A 19309-nucleotide genomic window follows, 5' to 3' on the forward strand; every position below is an offset into this window, starting at 1 on the left:
AGTAAGAATAGACTTGGCACCCAGTTGTGTCTATCACCCCAAAACAGGCAAATTCATCGTTCTAAGCAGGCTGGCTGAGGGGCAAAAACATTACACACAGAGAGTGCCAATGGTACCACCTTCCCTAGCCTGTTTCTATTCGCTCCTCGTCCACCTTCCCCTGCCTGGAATGGTTTCCATTAATATACTTTGCTACAAATGCCACCACAGTGGCACTGGACATCGAAGAACATACCCCGCTCGGAGTAATTTGGGCTCAGTAGTGGTTGGAAATTGCATTTGGGGGGCAGCTGAAAAGGGCTGGGAAAACAGACTTTTCCTCTAAGCGATCTGTTTCCTGAGTTCATTCTGTGATTCCCTGGGAATGGCTGAAGGAAGCTTCTTGGTTTAGTTTAGTTCCCATTTGGGCTAATGGGAACTGAGGTATATTCTAACCCAAACTGGCCTTAAGGCCAGACAGCAGGCTGGTAAGTGGGCCTTAGGCAGCCATGTCGGTGGTTGCACTCAACAGAATCATCTGTTTTAAAGAATCACAAGTTTTTAAAAATAGATATGCCCGTGTGCACTTCCTAGAAGTATACATTGCTACCAACTTTTGTAGGGCCGTTTTATAACATCCAGAAAATTCAAAACATAAAAATTCTCTTTGGCAGGACATTTTAGCTTCTAGGAATTTACCCTCTAGAAATACTATGTAATCATGAAAAAGGAAGAGCGAGAGAGAGAGAGAATGCTAAAATACTTTTAAATGAAAAAGCAAGGAGCAACGCGGTACGTACAATGCAATACTACTGGGTTGAATTTTTTAAAGATTATTCACACATATATGGGAGAGAAAATTCTCAACATTTGTAGCTCTTAGAAAGGGAAGTGGAAACCTGAATTTTTTCTTTATGTACATCTACACTATTTAAACTTTTGCAGTCCTCATGTATTACTTCCGTGTTTAAAAAATACCCAATCCCGGGCCCACCCTGAAGATTTTGATTCTGTAGAGCATGCATATTTTTTAAACACACTACATGTGGTTTTGCGATGCCGCCAAAATCAAGAACCACTGGGCACTCTAGAGAGTTGTGGGCAAGGGTGACAAAAACGTGCTCTTGGACGATGCAGAAACAGGAACAAAAAGGAAGGGAAAAGAAAAAGAAGTGGGCTCCCCGAGCAAAGAGGTATTAAATGAGCTGAAAAAGGGGAAGATTAAATAAAAAGTAACCCAGATGACACCAATCCCCAAATCCTGCCCCAGATCACCTCATACACCCTTAGACAGAGATAATTATGAAAATCACTCCCTAGAGCTGGTTCACTGACACAGACTCTAAGTTACCACCTGGATAACTTAGGAGGTTGGAGAGGTGAGAACATCAGAACTTTGGGTTACCTGTTGAAAACAGGCTTGGACAAGGTTTTCCGGGAAGAGATTTCGAATAAGGTCGAGAAAGGCATCCAGGCTGGACACTTCATCATTCTTCTTCCCAGGCCCCAGCTGCTTCTTGAGTTTGGGGTTCCCTGGGTGGATAGCCAAGACCAGGATGACCCCCAGGACTGCGGCGATGATGGTCGTGGACATGTAATATACCATAGCTCTCGTGCCTAAGCGCCCACTGGCTTTAGCATCCAGGCCTGACAATCCTGGATTGAAAAGAAATCCAGAAGGATTAATTTACGTGATGTTTCTGTCAATTACTCATCTCTGCATACTTTTAACTTGGCTTCCTATTACTCAGATGCATTAATGGTTAAATAAACCTCCTACTAAATGTTTGGTCAATCCCATAGTTTGCAATTCTATTTTCCAAGGACATTTTTGAGATTCTAGAGCAGCTGTCCCCAGCTGTTTGGCACCAGGGACCGGTGCTTCTATGAGAATCTAATGCCTGATGATCTGTGGTGGAGCTGAGGCAGTGATGCTAATGCTGGGGAGAAGCCGCAAATACAGATGGCCGCTTACTTTCCTGCTGTTCACCTCCTGCTGTGTGGCCCGTTTCCTAACAAACCATGGACCAGTATTGGTAGCCCAGGGGATGGGGACCCCCATTCTAGAGAACTGGGGCAAGGTGGAGATCTCTGGTTCAGAGTTTTTAAACTGATCCATGACTACTTTTTGTTAGTTGCAATAGTGAGTTAAAATAAAGTTGAGTAAATTCAAGTTTTTAATTCTGAGATTATGTCCTTCCCACTTATTTGGCGTGGAAATATCCTTTCTTTTAGAAAGTGATGGTACTGATACATGCTATTTTTTTTTTTTTGTACTTTTTTCATTGTTATTGTTGTTTTTAATATCCTCACTTTGGAAGATAAGAAGCTGGTAGCCCTAGGTCGAGTCTCAAAACTTTTGAATATATTACTGGTCATTGAAATCGAGTCTGCAATAATGATCTAACACATCCCTCACATATCTGCCGACCTCCCATAGGGCTTGAAGAACACATGCATTAACAGCACCCAGAAAAGGTGGGTACTTCATCTATAGTGTGGGAGGTTCTGTGATTGTTAGAGGAAATTCCAAGCAAGTCACAAAAACTCCAGCTTTCATTGGGTTTTTTTCCAGTTGTTTCATTGGTTTCTCTACTTCCTGGTTTCGGTTCCTGCTTTCATTAGCGAGATTACACTCCTTTTTGGGGGGTGTGGGGGAGGAAGTCATTGATGCTAACTTTTCTGACTTAAGCTGACCCATCTCTGACCTACTTCTCCTTACAAACTAAAGTCTGATTCTAGTCAACGGAAGCTGGGATCCCTTACCAGGTTGGCCAGTGCACAATCTGTTAAATGGGCATGGAGAACATTTTCTCTGGTTTGGAACAGAGCGTTTAAGGTGAAAGCACAGCTCCACTCCATCTGGGGCTGAATGATAAGGCTTTCCTGACACTGAGTCCCAGTGTTTCCAGTCACAGCTATGAGACTGCAGAACAACCCGGTTTAGCATTTGAATCTCTTGGAATTACCAGAGCCTCACTCCCTTCATAAGGTGGACAGTCCAGGGGGACAACTTTCTCAAGGTCATCCATCTCGTTAGCACCCAAATGTAGACTGAAGCCCAGCTTCTTACTCTTAACTCAGAGATTAGTCTCTAAACTACAATTTATACCTTGTTCCAAAAATATCATGTGGTAAGGAGGAAACTACAAGTATGAGTCCACGGAGGGAAAAATAATCTTTTACATAAAACAATTCTTTCCGCCAAAAACAAGTGAGCATGATCTGCACATTAAAGGTAACTTTCTTCTGAAAAAGTCAAAGCGCTTTCTTATCTAGTATTTCATTTATTTTTAATACTTTCCTCTACGCCCACTTAAATAGTAAAGAAAAAATTTCCTTTTCTATTTATTACCTGTATCGATTTCTCAACAAACTATAATTTAGAAAATGAGAAAAGTATACATTTAAAAGTAAAAACTAAAATTACTACAGAGACCATCATCTTTAAATATAAGGCTGTTTCCTGTTTATTTCTTATTGCTACACAGACAGATGAACTGACCAATAGATGGAAAACTTCTTTTTTTTTTTTTTAGGGTTGATTATCCCTGTTTTGGAGACAGGAAAACCAAGGCTCTGAAAGTGAAATGACACAAATGATCGCATTCATTCCTTCAACCAAATTGAGATTCTATGGTCAGTCCAAAGCTGGAGCAAGAGTATGACCCACTTTGGCACCAGAAAGGTGGTCTTACCTGTGATTAAACTGGAGATGATTAGAGGGAGAATGAGCATTTTCAGCATCCTCATGAGTATATCCCCTGGGAAGGCTATTAACATAACCACATCAGGGTGGATAGGAGATGCCAAGCGAAGAAGCCCTCCACATACTGCCCCAAGGATGACACCTATAAAGAAAAGGGGGACAAATCTGGATTTATTTTTTGCCTTAGCTCTAGGGACTTGTTTCAGGGACCTTTCTCATACTTCTCTATTATCAGATGATGAACTACATGTAACAAAAATACCATTAGATAAGTGAAGGTGATGTTAATGACTAGTAAGAGAATATTTTGTAAGTGAAGCTGATGTTGATGACTGGTAAGAGAATATTTTTGTACTTCCAACTATTCTAAAAGGCAGCACTGGAAGAGTCAAGTAGAGCCTTCTCAAGGCCTTGCGGGAAATATGACGTGGTGACTAGACTCCAACTTTTTTGAGGCCATTGTCCACATGTAGAGTCAGAGATGGTCAGTAGATATAATCCACAGTGCCAGACATTACTTCTCCTCTCAGCCTAGGCCTGGCCACATGCATGGTGTTTAACGTATTTCTTCCCTTTTTAACTGGATACCAGATAAAAGAAACATTTAATTGACCAAACTGGTGCGAGTTTCCTTTTTTCTTCTGTTTTCTTTGGTTTCCATTAATTTCCCCAGGACTTACCCTCAAGAAGTTTTGTCCTTGACTTCTATATCCTTCTATATAATCTTTAGACTTGTTGATCTTATTGGAGATAAGGGTGGTCTCTAAAAATATATAATTTGGGAGGAAACAACTTGGGTATAGATACTGGCAGGAGACTTTCACTTTGCATACTCAGGGATTCCACAATAAAAACTGCAGATCTCTCCAAACAGGGATTCCACAATAAAAACTGCAGATCTCTCCAACATAAATAATCCTGGTGAAAACCACAAATCAGGTCATAGCCCCACTGGTTGTAAGAGAGGGAGGGAATTCCCAGGTCTGTGGGCTATAGTGTTAACTCCACGGATGCAAAGAAAGTAATGTGGCCAAAGGCTTGATCTTCTCTTTTTTCTACAAGTGAAAAATATACTTCTTCAAGACCCATGATGAATGAAATGTGCTTATGTGGAGGGTAACCCTTGGAAAACCTTACCATGCCTGTGGTTTCCTTTTATCAAGAGAACTGAACTGTGGCAAGGTCCCAGGGCTGACTCTGGTCTACTGACATCCAAGATGACTGACTCAAAGCAGAAGCCATGGAATGAAGGGTGTGGGCATGTGTGTGGGGAGTGGGCGAGTAGGTGGGGAGATGAGCTGAGCTGTTCATTGCTTCTGTGTGTAGCCTAAGTGAGAGCTGAAGAACAAGGGACAGATCGTGAAAGAAAGTGGTGTGGTTATTATTGCAAGAAAGTGCAATTTGCCCCCATTTTTAAAACCTGGTTGAAAACCGAAGACCAAGATTTTATCGACAATCACACGAAAGGACCACGATGCCCTGGGTGAGGCCTGAAGCAGGGCAATAAGACTTTTGAGATAGACCAAGAGCAGATCAAAGCATCAGGACAAGCCTCTCCCATACTGACCTCATTAGCTAATGAACGAAATTAATCTAAGTTAATGAAATGTTCAGAGAAAGTTAAACCTTGGGAGCTGTCTTAATGGGGTTTTCTGAAACAATTGCCTTTATCTTGATGCAGGTATTTCTCTAAATGTGGTACACTGACCACCTCCTTTGGAATTACCTAGAAGATTTGTTAAGATGCAGATTCCAGGACCTCACTCCAGGTGGCCCAAAGCAAAGTCTCCACAAGTAGGTAGCCCTGGGAATCTGCATGCTGGCACACTCAAGGGCAATGTCTATGCCCACTGAAATTTGAGAACCATTAGAATCCTAAGGAGGAAAACAAATGGCTAGGGCACATGATGGGGAAGATTATATCATTGAGGCAGCCAGGCCTGGGTAAATGGGACCTTAGGCTGGGCACGTGGGAGAGCTGGCTGCCTGAACCAGCTTCCTCACAGAACCAGGAGAGACTCAGAGAAGAGGGGTGGATGGGGAGGCACCTGTCACCTACCAAACACCGTCAGAGTGAGCAGGAGATTCTTCCCCAGCTTGTCACACAACCGCAGCCCCAAATGTCGGTGCTTCGGCTCCTCTGAGCTGAGGTGACTGTCATGCATTCGCACTTCGACCTGCTTGGGCATGTTGTTGGCACTGAAAGAAAGTGAAGGCCATGGTTAGAGACCTCTGCGCACCTCCCCTATCCTGTTTGAGGGGCTCAGGTCATAGGAGGAGAAAAAGGCCTTCCCCGGGCACAGCTGGGAATCTGGAAACATTGGCAAGAAAATAAAAATTAAAAAAGTAACTCAGGTTACCCAGAATGCCAGTTCACCTATAAGCAAAGCACTAGGACACACCAAGTAGCTACATGCCAGGTGCTTTTGTGCCTAATATCTTGGATCATCACAGTAAATAATAGAAAGGCCACAGGCAGTGGTAGGTTTCTCCAAGAGTTGCCTGCCCCATAACTCTCAGAGGCAAGTAAAGTAAGTGTCCCTGCCCCACTTGGCAGAAAGTAACTTGTCTGGGGTCACAAGGCTAAAAGGAATGGAGATCAAATCCAGATATACCTGGCTCCAAAACCTGAGCTCTATCATTCCCTAACAACAGCAAAAGGGTGACTGTGAATAACTAAGTCATCCTAAATTAAAATTCCTCCTCTGAGACCCTATTCCTGGACACAGAAAAGTTATAAATAGTGGTAGTCCACACTTTGTCTTTCTTTCAGAAAAGCCGGTTTATCAATTTTTTAAAAAATTTAATATTTTATGGTTTTTAAAAGATCACTTGCATTATCAGGACTCTGCTAAGCTGCCCAAGAGCCAATGCCACTCGGTGCTAAAGAAGGATGGTCTTAAGAAGCACTTGATCATCTTCGTCCCCGGACACAGCTCAGCCCTTTCCCAGATACACCCCATGTGATCCCAAGCTGTGTTGAGAGTCTGCAGTGGAGCCATTGCCAAGATAACGAGCATACTGCCTCTTTTATCAGCTTTGTCATTTCCCAGGCCAATAAGATTTCAGATTTAAAATTTGATGACATAAGATTGACATAGGAAGGCCAAATTTTCACTTTGATGATTGACGTAGGATTGATATAGAAAGGCCAACTTAGGATACTTTTGTTAGCTGCCATGCGCAATCACCATCAAGTGATGAAAGAAAAAATAGTTTTTAACATCTAGAAAGACAGGCCACAGTATTTGAATAAATGACAGCGCCTTCTAAGACAGGGGTAATAGCCTTACCCAGATGTTCTCACCACAGAACTGGAGAAAACATTCTTTAGAACCAACACCGATCTGCAGACCAGTGGTTTGGAATCATTGGTTATAATTGAAATAGCATGGGTTTTAGAGTCAGAGAACCTGGGTTTCAGATCCTGACTCCATCATCTGCTAGCTGCGTGGTATGTAGAAAGAAGGGCTTGATGCTTATATTGTAGAATGGAAATATGATCACATATGGTAGTGGCCTGGCATGGCACCCAACACAGTTAGTTCCTTTCTCTAAAGAATATGAAGAGACATGCAATACCCATCAAGTTCATGACAAGGGTAAAATTTAACTCAGAGGATCTACTCAGGCGCACCACCATTCCAACAAAATGCCACGCTTAGCTCCAGTCTCAGAATTAAGGCCAGAGACCCAAAATCAACTGCATACTTCCTTTTTCATAACAGGATGTTTAATATACTTGGTACTAAAATGCTTTAAAATCGGAAATAATGTTGCATGGCCTGGTAGAATACCCAGATGAAATTATTAGCCAAAATAGAAGTTTCTTAATCTCCCCTTAATGGCCTAATTTTCTACTCGCTTGTTAGTTTCGGGGCAACCCCTGGCTATCTAATCTATGTGTGTGTTAGTGATCACTCAGACAGTCTAAAAAAGAAAATAGGGCATGACTGCTCACAGCAAGCAGATGAGGGCCTTTCTGATCAGTGAGCAATAAACGCCACTTCCTCCCATCACCGAGTGAAACAGACAGAAGAGTTCTTTTTACAACACATCAGGGGGAAGAGATCAAAACGATCTTTTCAACATGTATAGACCATATTTCTAAATTTGCATTGAGACCTTTTTATATTTTTTAACATTTCTCCAGCCAGTAATCTGAAGCTCCGAACTAGAAAATGACCAGCGAAGAATGGAGGTCATATGTCTTCTGAAATTATGAATGTATTCTTGACAAAACTCTACAATCCCCTTGAGATGGTCATCCCTTGCCTCGTGTTTCATTTGAATCCTTCCTGCCATTGAAGTTAGGACTGGGCACATGGTTAGCATTTAAGTGAGACTGACAAGTATTTAAAGCAAACATTCTGGCAAGATCCATATGACGTAATCAGAGTGTCGGGCATCGAAACAGCCATGTTGAAGTGAAAACACACAAATGTTAGGTTAACATACACACCCAATCCAGCAGTGTGGATGAATGCCTGTAGCACACGATGCTTAGTTGCACTAAATTGCTGCATACGTAGTATTTCGTTTTTTCAGACCATGACAAAATGTCCCTGAAGCCCTGAGTCAAAACAGCCACATTAAAGTGGCAGTATCAAAATGTCATGAACCCACAAGTATTTATTGAGAGAATTCCTGTGACTTTCCCTCTTGGAATTACACAAATACTCCAGACTCATAGGAGTTCCTGACATCTGCACATAGAAAATAATTTTAAAGTACATCAAGGCCTCAGCTTGCATCTAGGGACACAAGGAGTCCCCTTCGTAAAGACTCTATGCCACTGAGTGATCACTGCACCCAAGAACACCAAGAGAGCCTGAACTGGGGAATATTATAAAATATAATGTTGTATAATAATATATAACTTAATATTGAACCACTTTTAAGCCTTATTTACCTTCAGTAATGAGTAAGGTGTAATTCTTACTCTTAAGGAGCTCTTAAGAGAAAACAGAAAGTACAATTGTACTGTACTTAGCTGCTTTACGCATGGGCTATGATAAAGCTCTGTCCAGGATGCTATGGGAAATAGTAAGAACAGAGCCTAACCTAGCTTTGAGGGAGAAGGGTGTTCAAGAAAGACCCCCAGGGGGCGCTGATGCCAGAGTTGGATCTTAAAGGATGGATTTATTTTAAGTGTCTACATCCTCCACCAGTCTGTGAACCCTAGAAGAGCAGGACTATGATCTTTCACACAGGACTATCAAGCACTGGTACCAAGTGCTTGATAAATGTTTGCTCAAAGAAATTAAGAATTGGAAAGCAGCTATAAAGAACCTTCTCCTGGGAATGAGGCCCTTCTGCAGTAGACTGGCAGTATACCACTTCGGCAAGCCTCTTACCATTCTTGCATTTGCTCTACAAATTTCTACTGGGCACACATTACAGGCCCCGTGATGTTCAAGGTGCTAAAGATATCACAACAAACAAAACAGACAAAGCCCTTGCTCTCATGGGATGTACATTTTAGTGGGAAGACAAATATGAATAAATAAACTTCAAGTGGAGACACGTGCTAGCAGGAGGGTGATTTGTGGGATGAAGGCAGAGCTATTTTGTCACAGGTGGCCAGGGAAGGCTTCTGTGATAAGGAGGTATTCGAGTAAAACCCTAGAGGGAATGAGGGGTCTCCTAAATTAATTATGAAATGTGTCCAGAGTTTAGCAAATAAGTGGAATATATACATTTTGGAAATCTTTATATCAAACTAGAGTCTAAAGCTCCCACCAGATATTACTCCTGGTGTCCACATGTTGGTTTTTAGCTCAGGCAGTGATTCAAATAAATGTCAACTTAGTAATGCTGGGTCCTATTACCACCACGAATAGGACAGAGTTCCGACAACTGTCTCAGCTCCCAGCAAGAGGAAAATGGTCCCAGAGAGCCATGCGTTGAACACAGGCAGGTCCAAGGTCACAGTAGCCTGCAGTTTGCTTCCCTGGCATTAAGCAGAAAGGGCAGGAACTGGTCTGGGGAGGCCCAGCAGATAAACTCAGTAAGTTATTTCAAGTGAGCACACTCACCCCTTCTTAACACTCCCTTCCTTCCATCTGTGGTTGTGCAGACAGATCCGAACACCAAGAAATTTGAAATCCCAGGTGTGGCTTAGTTATACCAAATCCACTGAGCCTGATGCTTTCCAACACTGTTGATGGCCTCTGTTTCTATCTGAATGCCTTTTGGATGGAAGATTTAGCAATGCAATTCCTTAATATAGGAAGTTTCTGTAAGCCAACACTGTTGGATCCTCTCCATTGTCCAACAAAGTAAGTCCACGTGATGAGACAGCTGTTTGGATAATTAAAAACTTGAACAATGAGGCTATAATTTCCTTCAGCCTTAACTTCTCCACTGAATTATTTAAACAGCTGTTAATTTTACAGTCGCTGCCCGTTCTTTCTCACGCAAATCCGCGAGTCTTGCTTCAACGACAAGTTTGAAACATTCTCTGTGACTCAAAAGGGAACATGTAATGGAGCTGGTGCTAAGTTTTAAATTATTCTCAGAACCTGCTTTTCATTAGCATTCAATTTCCCTCACTCTGCCAAAAGCCTCTAATAATAGGCTCATTAGATGTGGTGTTGGATTCAGATTTCCTGCCTGCACACTTCAGTGTCACCTTAACTGGCACCAAATTCTTTTTTCCGTCTTCACTCATTCAGTGAGGTGGTAACAGAACATTCCCTGGGGAACCTAAAAGCAACTGGCGTGTTTTTGCATGAAGGATGTGAGGTCTGCAACAGGCATCACTCATCCGGACTCTATGCCCACGTCCAAGGACTCGGGGAGACATAAGGGAGACAGTGTCCAGAGATTGCCCACATGCAGGATACTAGGTCAGACCCTCGAGCAAAAGTTATGTTTGTTGAGGGGGCTTTCCCATAAGGTGGTTGGCGTGTTTGGGAAAGAATGCTGGAAATACCAGTAGCGTCAGCTCTGAACACTGGGCACCATGGAGTGGTGATTACAGCTGTGACTGATCCACATCCAGGATCTCCCCAGCTCCCTAAAGGATGCCACCCCTGTTGTAAAAGGGACCGGAACTTGAAGACAGCTGGGCATTTCCAACAGCCCAGCAGGCCCTCCACCCTTGCCGGATCCTGCAAGACCTGGTTTGACCATGTCAAGGATACTCACTGACCAGAAGTCAGTATCTCTCTCTGATAGGTACTGTGTCCTCACAGACTCTGAGAAGGAAACCTAGAGGTTCACAACTTCCAAACGTCCTTCAGTCCCTTCTCTGTTCATTTTTTAGCCACCGTGTCCATTTCTTAGACCACAAAAGTACTTTCTGGAAAGGTCCTGCCAGTGAACTCCAGATTTCACAAATGATACATTTTTTTCCACATCTTCCTGAATATTAGATGGTCTGGCTAAAGAGCACAGTTTTTAGGTATCCCGAATCATGACGGGATTGGACCTCGTGGACTACATGAGACTGAAAGTCCAGGAGTCTGGGCTATAATTCCAGGGACTGTGGCTACCTGGTTGTGTCAGATATAGTATGAGTACAAAATGGATATAAAGTTACTTGACCATAATTAATAGACAGAAGGGTAATGGCTATGAAATAATAAAAACAAGACTCTTACTGTAGGATTTCAGTAGGATTTAGGTATCAATTCTGGCTGACTTTTATCATTTTACTTTTTTAGGTCCTGGGCTCTTAATCTATAAAATAAGAGGGTTGGATTAGAAATTCTTTAATGTTCTAAAATTCTGTGATTCTCTAATTCTCAGGAGGAAAGGGGGTATTAATAGCCCTCAGTTGAAGATATAGCCTCCAAGGTGGAGAGCCAGAGGAGAGAAAGAGCAATTAGGGAGATCATTTTATAAACTATATAAATGTCTAACCAACGTACTATATATTTGAAACTAATAAAATAAAATAAAAGAAATAAAAAAAAAGATATAGCCTCATTCTATTCTATAGAGGACTGAATAAGCTTAAGGTTTACCATGAGATGAATTATTTCATCATGAAGGGATAGCCCAATTGCTGCATGACAACCCTCACAGGGAAAAGCAGATGGGTGACTTAGAGACAAGAGACAAACCAACAATAACAATCATTTCTGTCCTTACCTCCATTTTTACCTCTCTTATCTCTGGTACAAAAGCATGTTTTTTTCTAGTGCTACTTAAGGTGAGTTAGGGGGTCAGGTTTAGCATGCAGTTCAGACGTAAGCATCTCCTTAATCCCCATCTACACTTGATAAATTCTCAGTCTAGATTTCTAAGATGGGCAGGTCAATGCCATGGGAATGTAGTCAAACAGTTGAACTGGCACTGGGATCAACCAATTGCCAAATTCACCACTAAATCACCAAAAGTCCACCTATCTCATTCACAGTCAACTCTCGTGGAACTGGGAAGGTGGCACTCGCAGAAAAATTGAGGGAAAAGAGTCTTTTCTTCATATCACTTTCCAGGCCAAGGGACCCAAACTGGCTAATGAATGATATAAATGGCAAATATAGAGCCAGTTGGGCCTTTGGGTGTCCTCATACAAGGGGGAAAGAACGAGTAGGAGGAGGAGACAAAACTATGCAGGATCAGTAAAAAGTAGCATTCGTTTTGCCCAGAAACAGAAGTTAGAACACCATCCCTCATTAACAGCCTCCGGAAAGCAACTTGGTTGAATACAATTACACAATTACATGGCCCTCAGATTCTTGGTTAAAATCTCCCTTTTCCAGCTATGATTGGGACAAGGCATTTATTTAATCTCTTGGATAATAATACCCAACTCACTGGGGCATTATAGAACTTAAATAAGATAATACTTAAGAAAGTATTTAACAATATTTAACATGTAATTGACACTCAATTTTAGTTTTCCTTCCTTGTCTTAAGTGACTAAAATTGGGCAAAATGACCACTAAGACTGTTGAGTTTTAGTAAACCACTTTGGCAACAAATGGTTCTTGTGCTTTCTACTAAAAAAAAAAGAGCCCCAGAAGGACCCAAGTGGCTAGAGGTCTGGATAGTTCCCAATGCTGTAAGCTTCCATACTGTGGAATAACTGAACAACCTCTCACAGAACATGAGTACAGCCTTAAGTATATAACACGTCTGGATTTTTGTGAAAATCCTCCCTCCGCAGGGTGGAGACTTAATGAATTTGCCCATTTCCAGAAGGGCTTGCCACCAAAGCAGAAAAGGGACACCAAGGAACAGTAAACCCCCAGGCCTGGGTGAGAGATGGGGGGTGGGGTGTTTGATCATCTCAAATTGGGGACCTCTTCTAAAGTAAAGATTACACCATGGGCCAGGAGCACACCGGCCAGCCCAGTCCCCAGAGGCTTTTATAAACTATATAAATGTCTAACCAACGTACTATATATTTGAAACTAATAAAATAAAATAAAAGAAATAAAAAAAAAGATATAGCCTCATTCTATTCTATAGAGGACTGAATAAGCTTAAGGTTTACCATGAGATGAATTATTTCATCATGAAGGGATAGCCCAATTGCTGCATGACAACCCTCACAGGGAAAAGCAGATGGGTGACTTAGAGACAAGAGACAAACCAACAATAACAATCATTTCTGTCCTTACCTCCATTTTTACCTCTCTTATCTCTGGTACAAAAGCATGTTTTTTTCTAGTGCTACTTAAGGTGAGTTAGGGGGTCAGGTTTAGCATGCAGTTCAGACGTAAGCATCTCCTTAATCCCCATCTACACTTGATAAATTCTCAGTCTAGATTTCTAAGATGGGCAGGTCAATGCCATGGGAATGTAGTCAAACAGTTGAACTGGCACTGGGATCAACCAATTGCCAAATTCACCACTAAATCACCAAAAGTCCACCTATCTCATTCACAGTCAACTCTCGTGGAACTGGAAAGGTGGCACTCACAGAAAAATTGAGGAAAAAGAGTCTTTTCTTCATATCACTTTCCAGGCCAAGGGACCCAAACTGGCTAATGAATGATATAAATGGCAAATATAGAGCCAGTTGGGCCTTTGGGTGTCCTCATACAAGGGGGAAAGAACGAGTAGGAGGAGGAGACAAAACTATGCAGGATCAGTAAAAAGTAGCATTCGTTTTGCCCAGAAACAGAAGTTAGAACACCATCCCTCATTAACAGCCTCCGGAAAGCAACTTGGTTGAATACAATTACACAATTACATGGCCCTCAGATTCTTGGTTAAAATCTCCCTTTTCCAGCTATGATTGGGACAAGGCATTTATTTAATCTCTTGGATAATAATACCCAACTCACTGGGGCATTATAGAACTTAAATAAGATAATACTTAAGAAAGTATTTAACAATATTTAACATGTAATTGACACTCAATTTTAGTTTTCCTTCCTTGTCTTAAGTGACTAAAATTGGGCAAAATGACCACTAAGACTGTTGAGTTTTAGTAAACCACTTTGGCAACAAATGGTTCTTGTGCTTTCTACTAAAAAAAAAAGAGCCCCAGAAGGACCCAAGTGGCTAGAGGTCTGGATAGTTCCCAATGCTGTAAGCTTCCATACTGTGGAATAACTGAACAACCTCTCACAGAACATGAGTACAGCCTTAAGTATATAACACGTCTGGATTTTTGTGAAAATCCTCCCTCCGCAGGGTGGAGACTTAATGAATTTGCCCATTTCCAGAAGGGCTTGCCACCAAAGCAGAAAAGGGACACCAAGGAACAGTAAACCCCCAGGCCTGGGTGAGAGATGGGGGGTGGGGTGTTTGATCATCTCAAATTGGGGACCTCTTCTAAAGTAAAGATTACACCATGGGCCAGGAGCACACCGGCCAGCCCAGTCCCCAGAGGCGTGTCGATTCTGAAGTAATTGCTACCCGCCTCCAGTTCATGGAACAACATGAAAATGTGTTTGAAAACTTCACACAACTGCAATAAACTAGGTCAGAATTGTCTGGCATGTGTCTGCATTTGAGCCACAGGGAACTTGGCTTCGGTTCCAGTTTGCCTTGAAGCAAACTGTCTCCTCTGGCTAAAATGGCCTCCCCATCTTATTCTCCAAACCGGTTCTTAGAGTAACTTCTATATCTTCTTTAAAAAACCAATTCAAGTCTAACTTCCCTCAGCAGGACTTCGTTGAGTCCCAAGTTTGCTTTTTTAGATGCTCTTCCTGCAGCTTACCTGTGCTTATCTATGCTTACCTCTCTCAAGGTATTTTTACCTGTGCCTGACCTCTCTCAAGGTGATTATCACAATTTATATATCTATTTCCCCACTGGAATATAAACTCTTTGAGGCAAGATCTTGACTTACTTGACTCTGTCCCCACCACATCTAGCATGGATGGTTCTTTGCATATAGTAGATGCTCAGTTATTGTAGGTTGAGTGAATAAATGAATGTGAAATAGATTTTTAAACACATGTTATAGTCACAGGTTCTGTGTGACACTCAGTTTTAGCAGATAGTGTTCTGAAAGACTAGGAAATCTGAAAAGAAGCAAGAAATGAGAGTAAAAGCACAAAGGCCTGCATTAGTGGGTGGCAGGAAGAGGCAGGTCAGCATCACACAGGGCTGGCCTTTCTCTGCTGGTGGCTTTGATCCAACTGCCCTGCCCAAGCCATGTTGGCCCCAGTCATGGGAAGATGGAACCATGAACCAATTTGAGATCAGCTAACTATCCAGACCTCCAGCCACTTGGGTCCTTCAGCAGAAACTGATGAAGACACAGGAAAACGTCTCAGGACCCTATTGCCAAAATTGACATCTCTAACTCTGGACCCTCCAACGTGTGGTCCTTCCACCAAAGAGCATGGACACTCTTTGCCTTTCCAGGACTCAATGGAATTCTGATTTTGAGGAACTCTGTCGATCAGCAGAGCTCTAGATTTGGCCCTCAGGACTGGAAGGTTCTTCCTCTGGCCTCTGAAACGTTCCAGACTGAGCCTTACCAATCAGTCCCCCAAACAGGGCAGTGGCTGGGATGTTGACTGACTTAATTAGCTGCAGTGCTTTAGTGCTTTAGTCGCTTAGCTGCGACTTCCTGGGCGTTTGGGTCATGTCTTACAGTTGCTTCTCCCCTCGGTGCAGTTCTCCCCGTTCTCAAGCAGAGCGATGTGTCTGTGTGCCTTTTCTTTCCTTTGAGACCAAGCAGCCAACCTTGCAATGCAGTGTCAATTCTAAACAAGAAGACAAGTCACCACCGTGACCATGCAAATGGCGAAATTTCCCAGGGCTGGCACTTGAAAGGCTGCCCTATGCATTTGAGGGGTGATGTTTCAGGACTTCCTTAAAGTTTCCCCAGATGTCTTCAAAGTCACCCACTTCTGGTTCCAAAGGGCCTTTGAGAGACCTGTCCTTTTGCTTCCCAGCAGGGGCTCCAGATAGAAGCCAGAAACCCATGGGAAAGCAACCCATTCATTGATACTCCAGTGCAAAGGAGCTTCTCAGATTTTCTCTAAGAACAGGACTTGCTGGGGGGAGCCCCTTGACATGGGTCCTGGCCAGAAACATACCCATAAGCCAAATAAAAGGAAAGGAGGTCAGGACATTGGACATAAACTAAATCCTATTGCCCCAGTCAGTTCCAGTCAATTGAGTTTAAAACTCTCTGGCCCTCAGAGGGTTTCTTGAATGCTAGCAATTTTCTTTTTCTTTTTAATCTGGATGTTAGTTTCATGTGAGTTCAATTTGTGAAAATTAACCAAGCTGCTCACTTAAGATTTCTGTGCTTTTTTGTATGCAAGTTAGACTTCAATAAAGCATTTAAAATAAACAGCTAAATTATGGCGTTAGAAGTAAATTATATATATATATATTATTTATATAGCTTTCCTCCCTGTCCCCCCTGCCCCCCCCAAAATGGCTGATTCCAATATTGATGGATTAGCCAGCAAAAGAACAGGTGCTAATTTTGCCAAAAAAAAAAAAAAAGCAATTTATATGTTGAAGACATGTAAAAGTTTCCTTCAGATGAAACAAAAATACCAGGGCTTTGGCATAGTCCAGGTTACAAAGGAGTGGTCTGTAGTCTTTATCTTCCTTCTACTTTTCCATGTGTGCAACTGCAAAGTATTCTCACACATCGCCTTGTTTATTTTCCATAAGAACAGTCCCTGAAGGCTCTTCTTCTTGTGTTCATCTTTTAAATGATAAACAATAACTAACATTTCATCAATTTAACTTATTAACAAGTAAGTTAATAAGTTAACATTTGCATAGTCTACAGAGTACTTTCACATCCCTTAACCTATTTCGTCTTCATGACATCCCTGAGAGGAAGGAATTATTCCATCTCAGAAACGAAGAGGCCGAGGCTCCAGGAGAATCCAAAGCTTGCCCGTGCTCACAAAGCTGAGAAGCAGTGAGCTTTGGATGTGAACCAGGGGGTCCTGCAGCTGGAATTAAATCTGCCCATCTCCTGCCTTTGCATCGAGAATTCTTTAGGTACATCCTTTCTAGGAGTGTTTGCAGAGTCACACATTAAAACTTCTATCTAGACCAAGTCACTCGCAACATAGGAGACATGCAATCCTAGCAACTGGAAAAGGAAAACAGGAACAGGCTGCTAGGCGAGGGAACGATAAAGCAGCCTCTGGGAAGCTGTCGCCTTGCTGCCTGCCCCAGACAATCCGTGCTCCTGGGCCCCTGGCCTCAGGTGTACCACAGTGCGAAAGTGGCATCCACTTAACTGACCCCTCCCTTCAGGTAACCAGAGCTCACAGGGCTCATCCCGTCCCCGCTGATTCAGACAGCACATGCTGGTACGAAATAACCACAAGGGTTCACTCTAACTCCAGGTCTTCACCAGGAAAGGACTCCTTACCTCGAAGAGACTCCAATGTCTGAAAATTGATAATAATAATGTAATAAAAATGATGATGAACGACCTAATGATAGCAGCTAACGTTTATTCAAAGTCTGTTGTACCAGACACTTTTTTATGTGTTTTATATGCATGAACTCATCTATAATTCTCGCAATAACCTCATGCAGAAAATACTATTAGCAGCAACCTTTATTGGAAGGGAAACGGAGGCATCGAGTGGTTAAATTATTTGCTCAGTGTCATAGTGAGTAGGTGGTAGAGTCTGGATTTAAACCCAGGAAGAACTTGGAAGAATAGATCAGCCTATTCTCTCTCTCCAGCCCCTCAAAAGTTGCTCTTTCATATTAGCTAATTTTATGATAGCTGTAAACATTGACACTGAACATCGGGCCAAAAGAGTGATTTTGCTTCTTCTCCAGAGAGAAGAAGGCTAATGGCTCATCTGAACCAGAGCCTGATGCACGAGCTACACACAATCACCACAGAATCCTAAGATTTCAGGACTGGAGAGGCTTCCAGTGCCCCCAACCTCTGGACAAGTGACAATCCGGTCCGGAGACCCAAATTTGTCTCTGGATCATTTGTTAAAACTACAGATCTTCTAAACTTATAACTATACAAAATCTACACACAGATGTTTACAGCAGCTTTATTCACAGTTGCCAAAACTTGGAAACAACCAAGATGTCCTTCAGCAGAAGAATGGATAAACAAACTGTGGTCCATACAGACAACGGAATATTATTCAGTGCAAAAAAAACAAATGAGCTAACAAGCCAGGAAAAGGAATGGAAGAAACTTCGATGAAAGAACGCACCTTGATAAGACTACATACTTTGTGATTCCAACTATATAACATTCTGGAAAAGGCAGCAATTGTGGAGACAGTACAAAAATCAGTGACTGCCAGGGGTGGGTAGGTAGGGAAGGATGAACAAGCAGAGCACAGAGGATTTTTAGGGCAATAAAAATACTCTGTATGGTACTATAATGGTAGATACATGTCATTATACGTTTGTCCAAACCCATAGAATGTACTCCACCAAACGTCACCCCTAATTAAACTGCGGGATTTGAAATTATAATGATGTGTCAATATAGGTTCACGGACTGTAACAAATATACCTCTGGTGGTGGATGTTGATAGCGGAGGAGGCGGCGCATGCGTGGGAACAGGGGTACGTCGGAAATCTCTGTACAAGCCTCTCAATTTAGCCGTGAACCTAAAACTGCTCTAAAAAATAAAGTCTATTTAAGAAAATACAGATCTCCAAGCCTCACCCCTGCATATCCTGATTCAGCACATCTAGGCGGGGCCTAAACCTCTGGACGTTTATAAAAGCACCCAGGTGCCTCTGTCGCAGTCGATACACAGGCTGATGTCTAGTCAGAGCCTGAACAGCTGCAGTGAAGGGCAGCGTGCTGCATCACGCATCTTGCCATCCTGCCATCGGACAGTTTTGATTATTAGAAGCTCCTCCTCTACGGTAAGCCTAAACCTGTTTCCCTGTAGCTTCTACCCACTAGTTCTTTTTCTACACTGTGGACTCATTTAACAGTTAATAGTTACCATAGGGCAAATAGTTAACTCATTTAATAGTTACCATAGAGCAAAGTCGACGGCAATAGTTACCATCGATCAACGCTTTACATGAATTATCACGTTGACTCCTCCCAATACTCTCACAAGGTAGATATTATAACTATTCCTGTAAACCTAAATGAAACACACACACACACACACACGCACGCACACGCACACACACGCACACACACACACACACACACACACACACACAATGAGAGATCATTCGGGCTCAAAGCAGAACAAAATCTTTCCACTTGCC

At 42.3% G+C, this 19309-nt stretch overlaps 1 protein-coding gene across 4 annotated transcripts in view; it reads right to left on the reverse strand.

Moving 5' to 3' along the window:
- SLC1A2 (solute carrier family 1 member 2) overlaps positions 1-19309 on the reverse strand; it is a 142052-nt gene that overhangs the window by 51003 nt on the left and 71740 nt on the right. For all 4 annotated transcript variants that reach the window (XM_025044164.1, XM_015586303.2, XM_006908032.3 and 1 more), the window contains exons 2-4: positions 5748-5887; positions 3678-3830; positions 1385-1635 (exon numbers count right to left, since the gene is read on the reverse strand). In XM_025044164.1, coding sequence (XP_024899932.1) covers positions 1385-1635; positions 3678-3830; positions 5748-5887 — 544 coding nt within the window. The remainder of the gene's footprint in view (positions 1-1384; positions 1636-3677; positions 3831-5747; positions 5888-19309) is intronic.

The sequence above is a fragment of the Pteropus alecto genome, unplaced genomic scaffold (assembly GCF_000325575.1).
Source record: "Pteropus alecto unplaced genomic scaffold, ASM32557v1 scaffold71, whole genome shotgun sequence".
In the NCBI taxonomy this organism is placed as follows: Eukaryota; Metazoa; Chordata; class Mammalia; order Chiroptera; family Pteropodidae; genus Pteropus; species Pteropus alecto.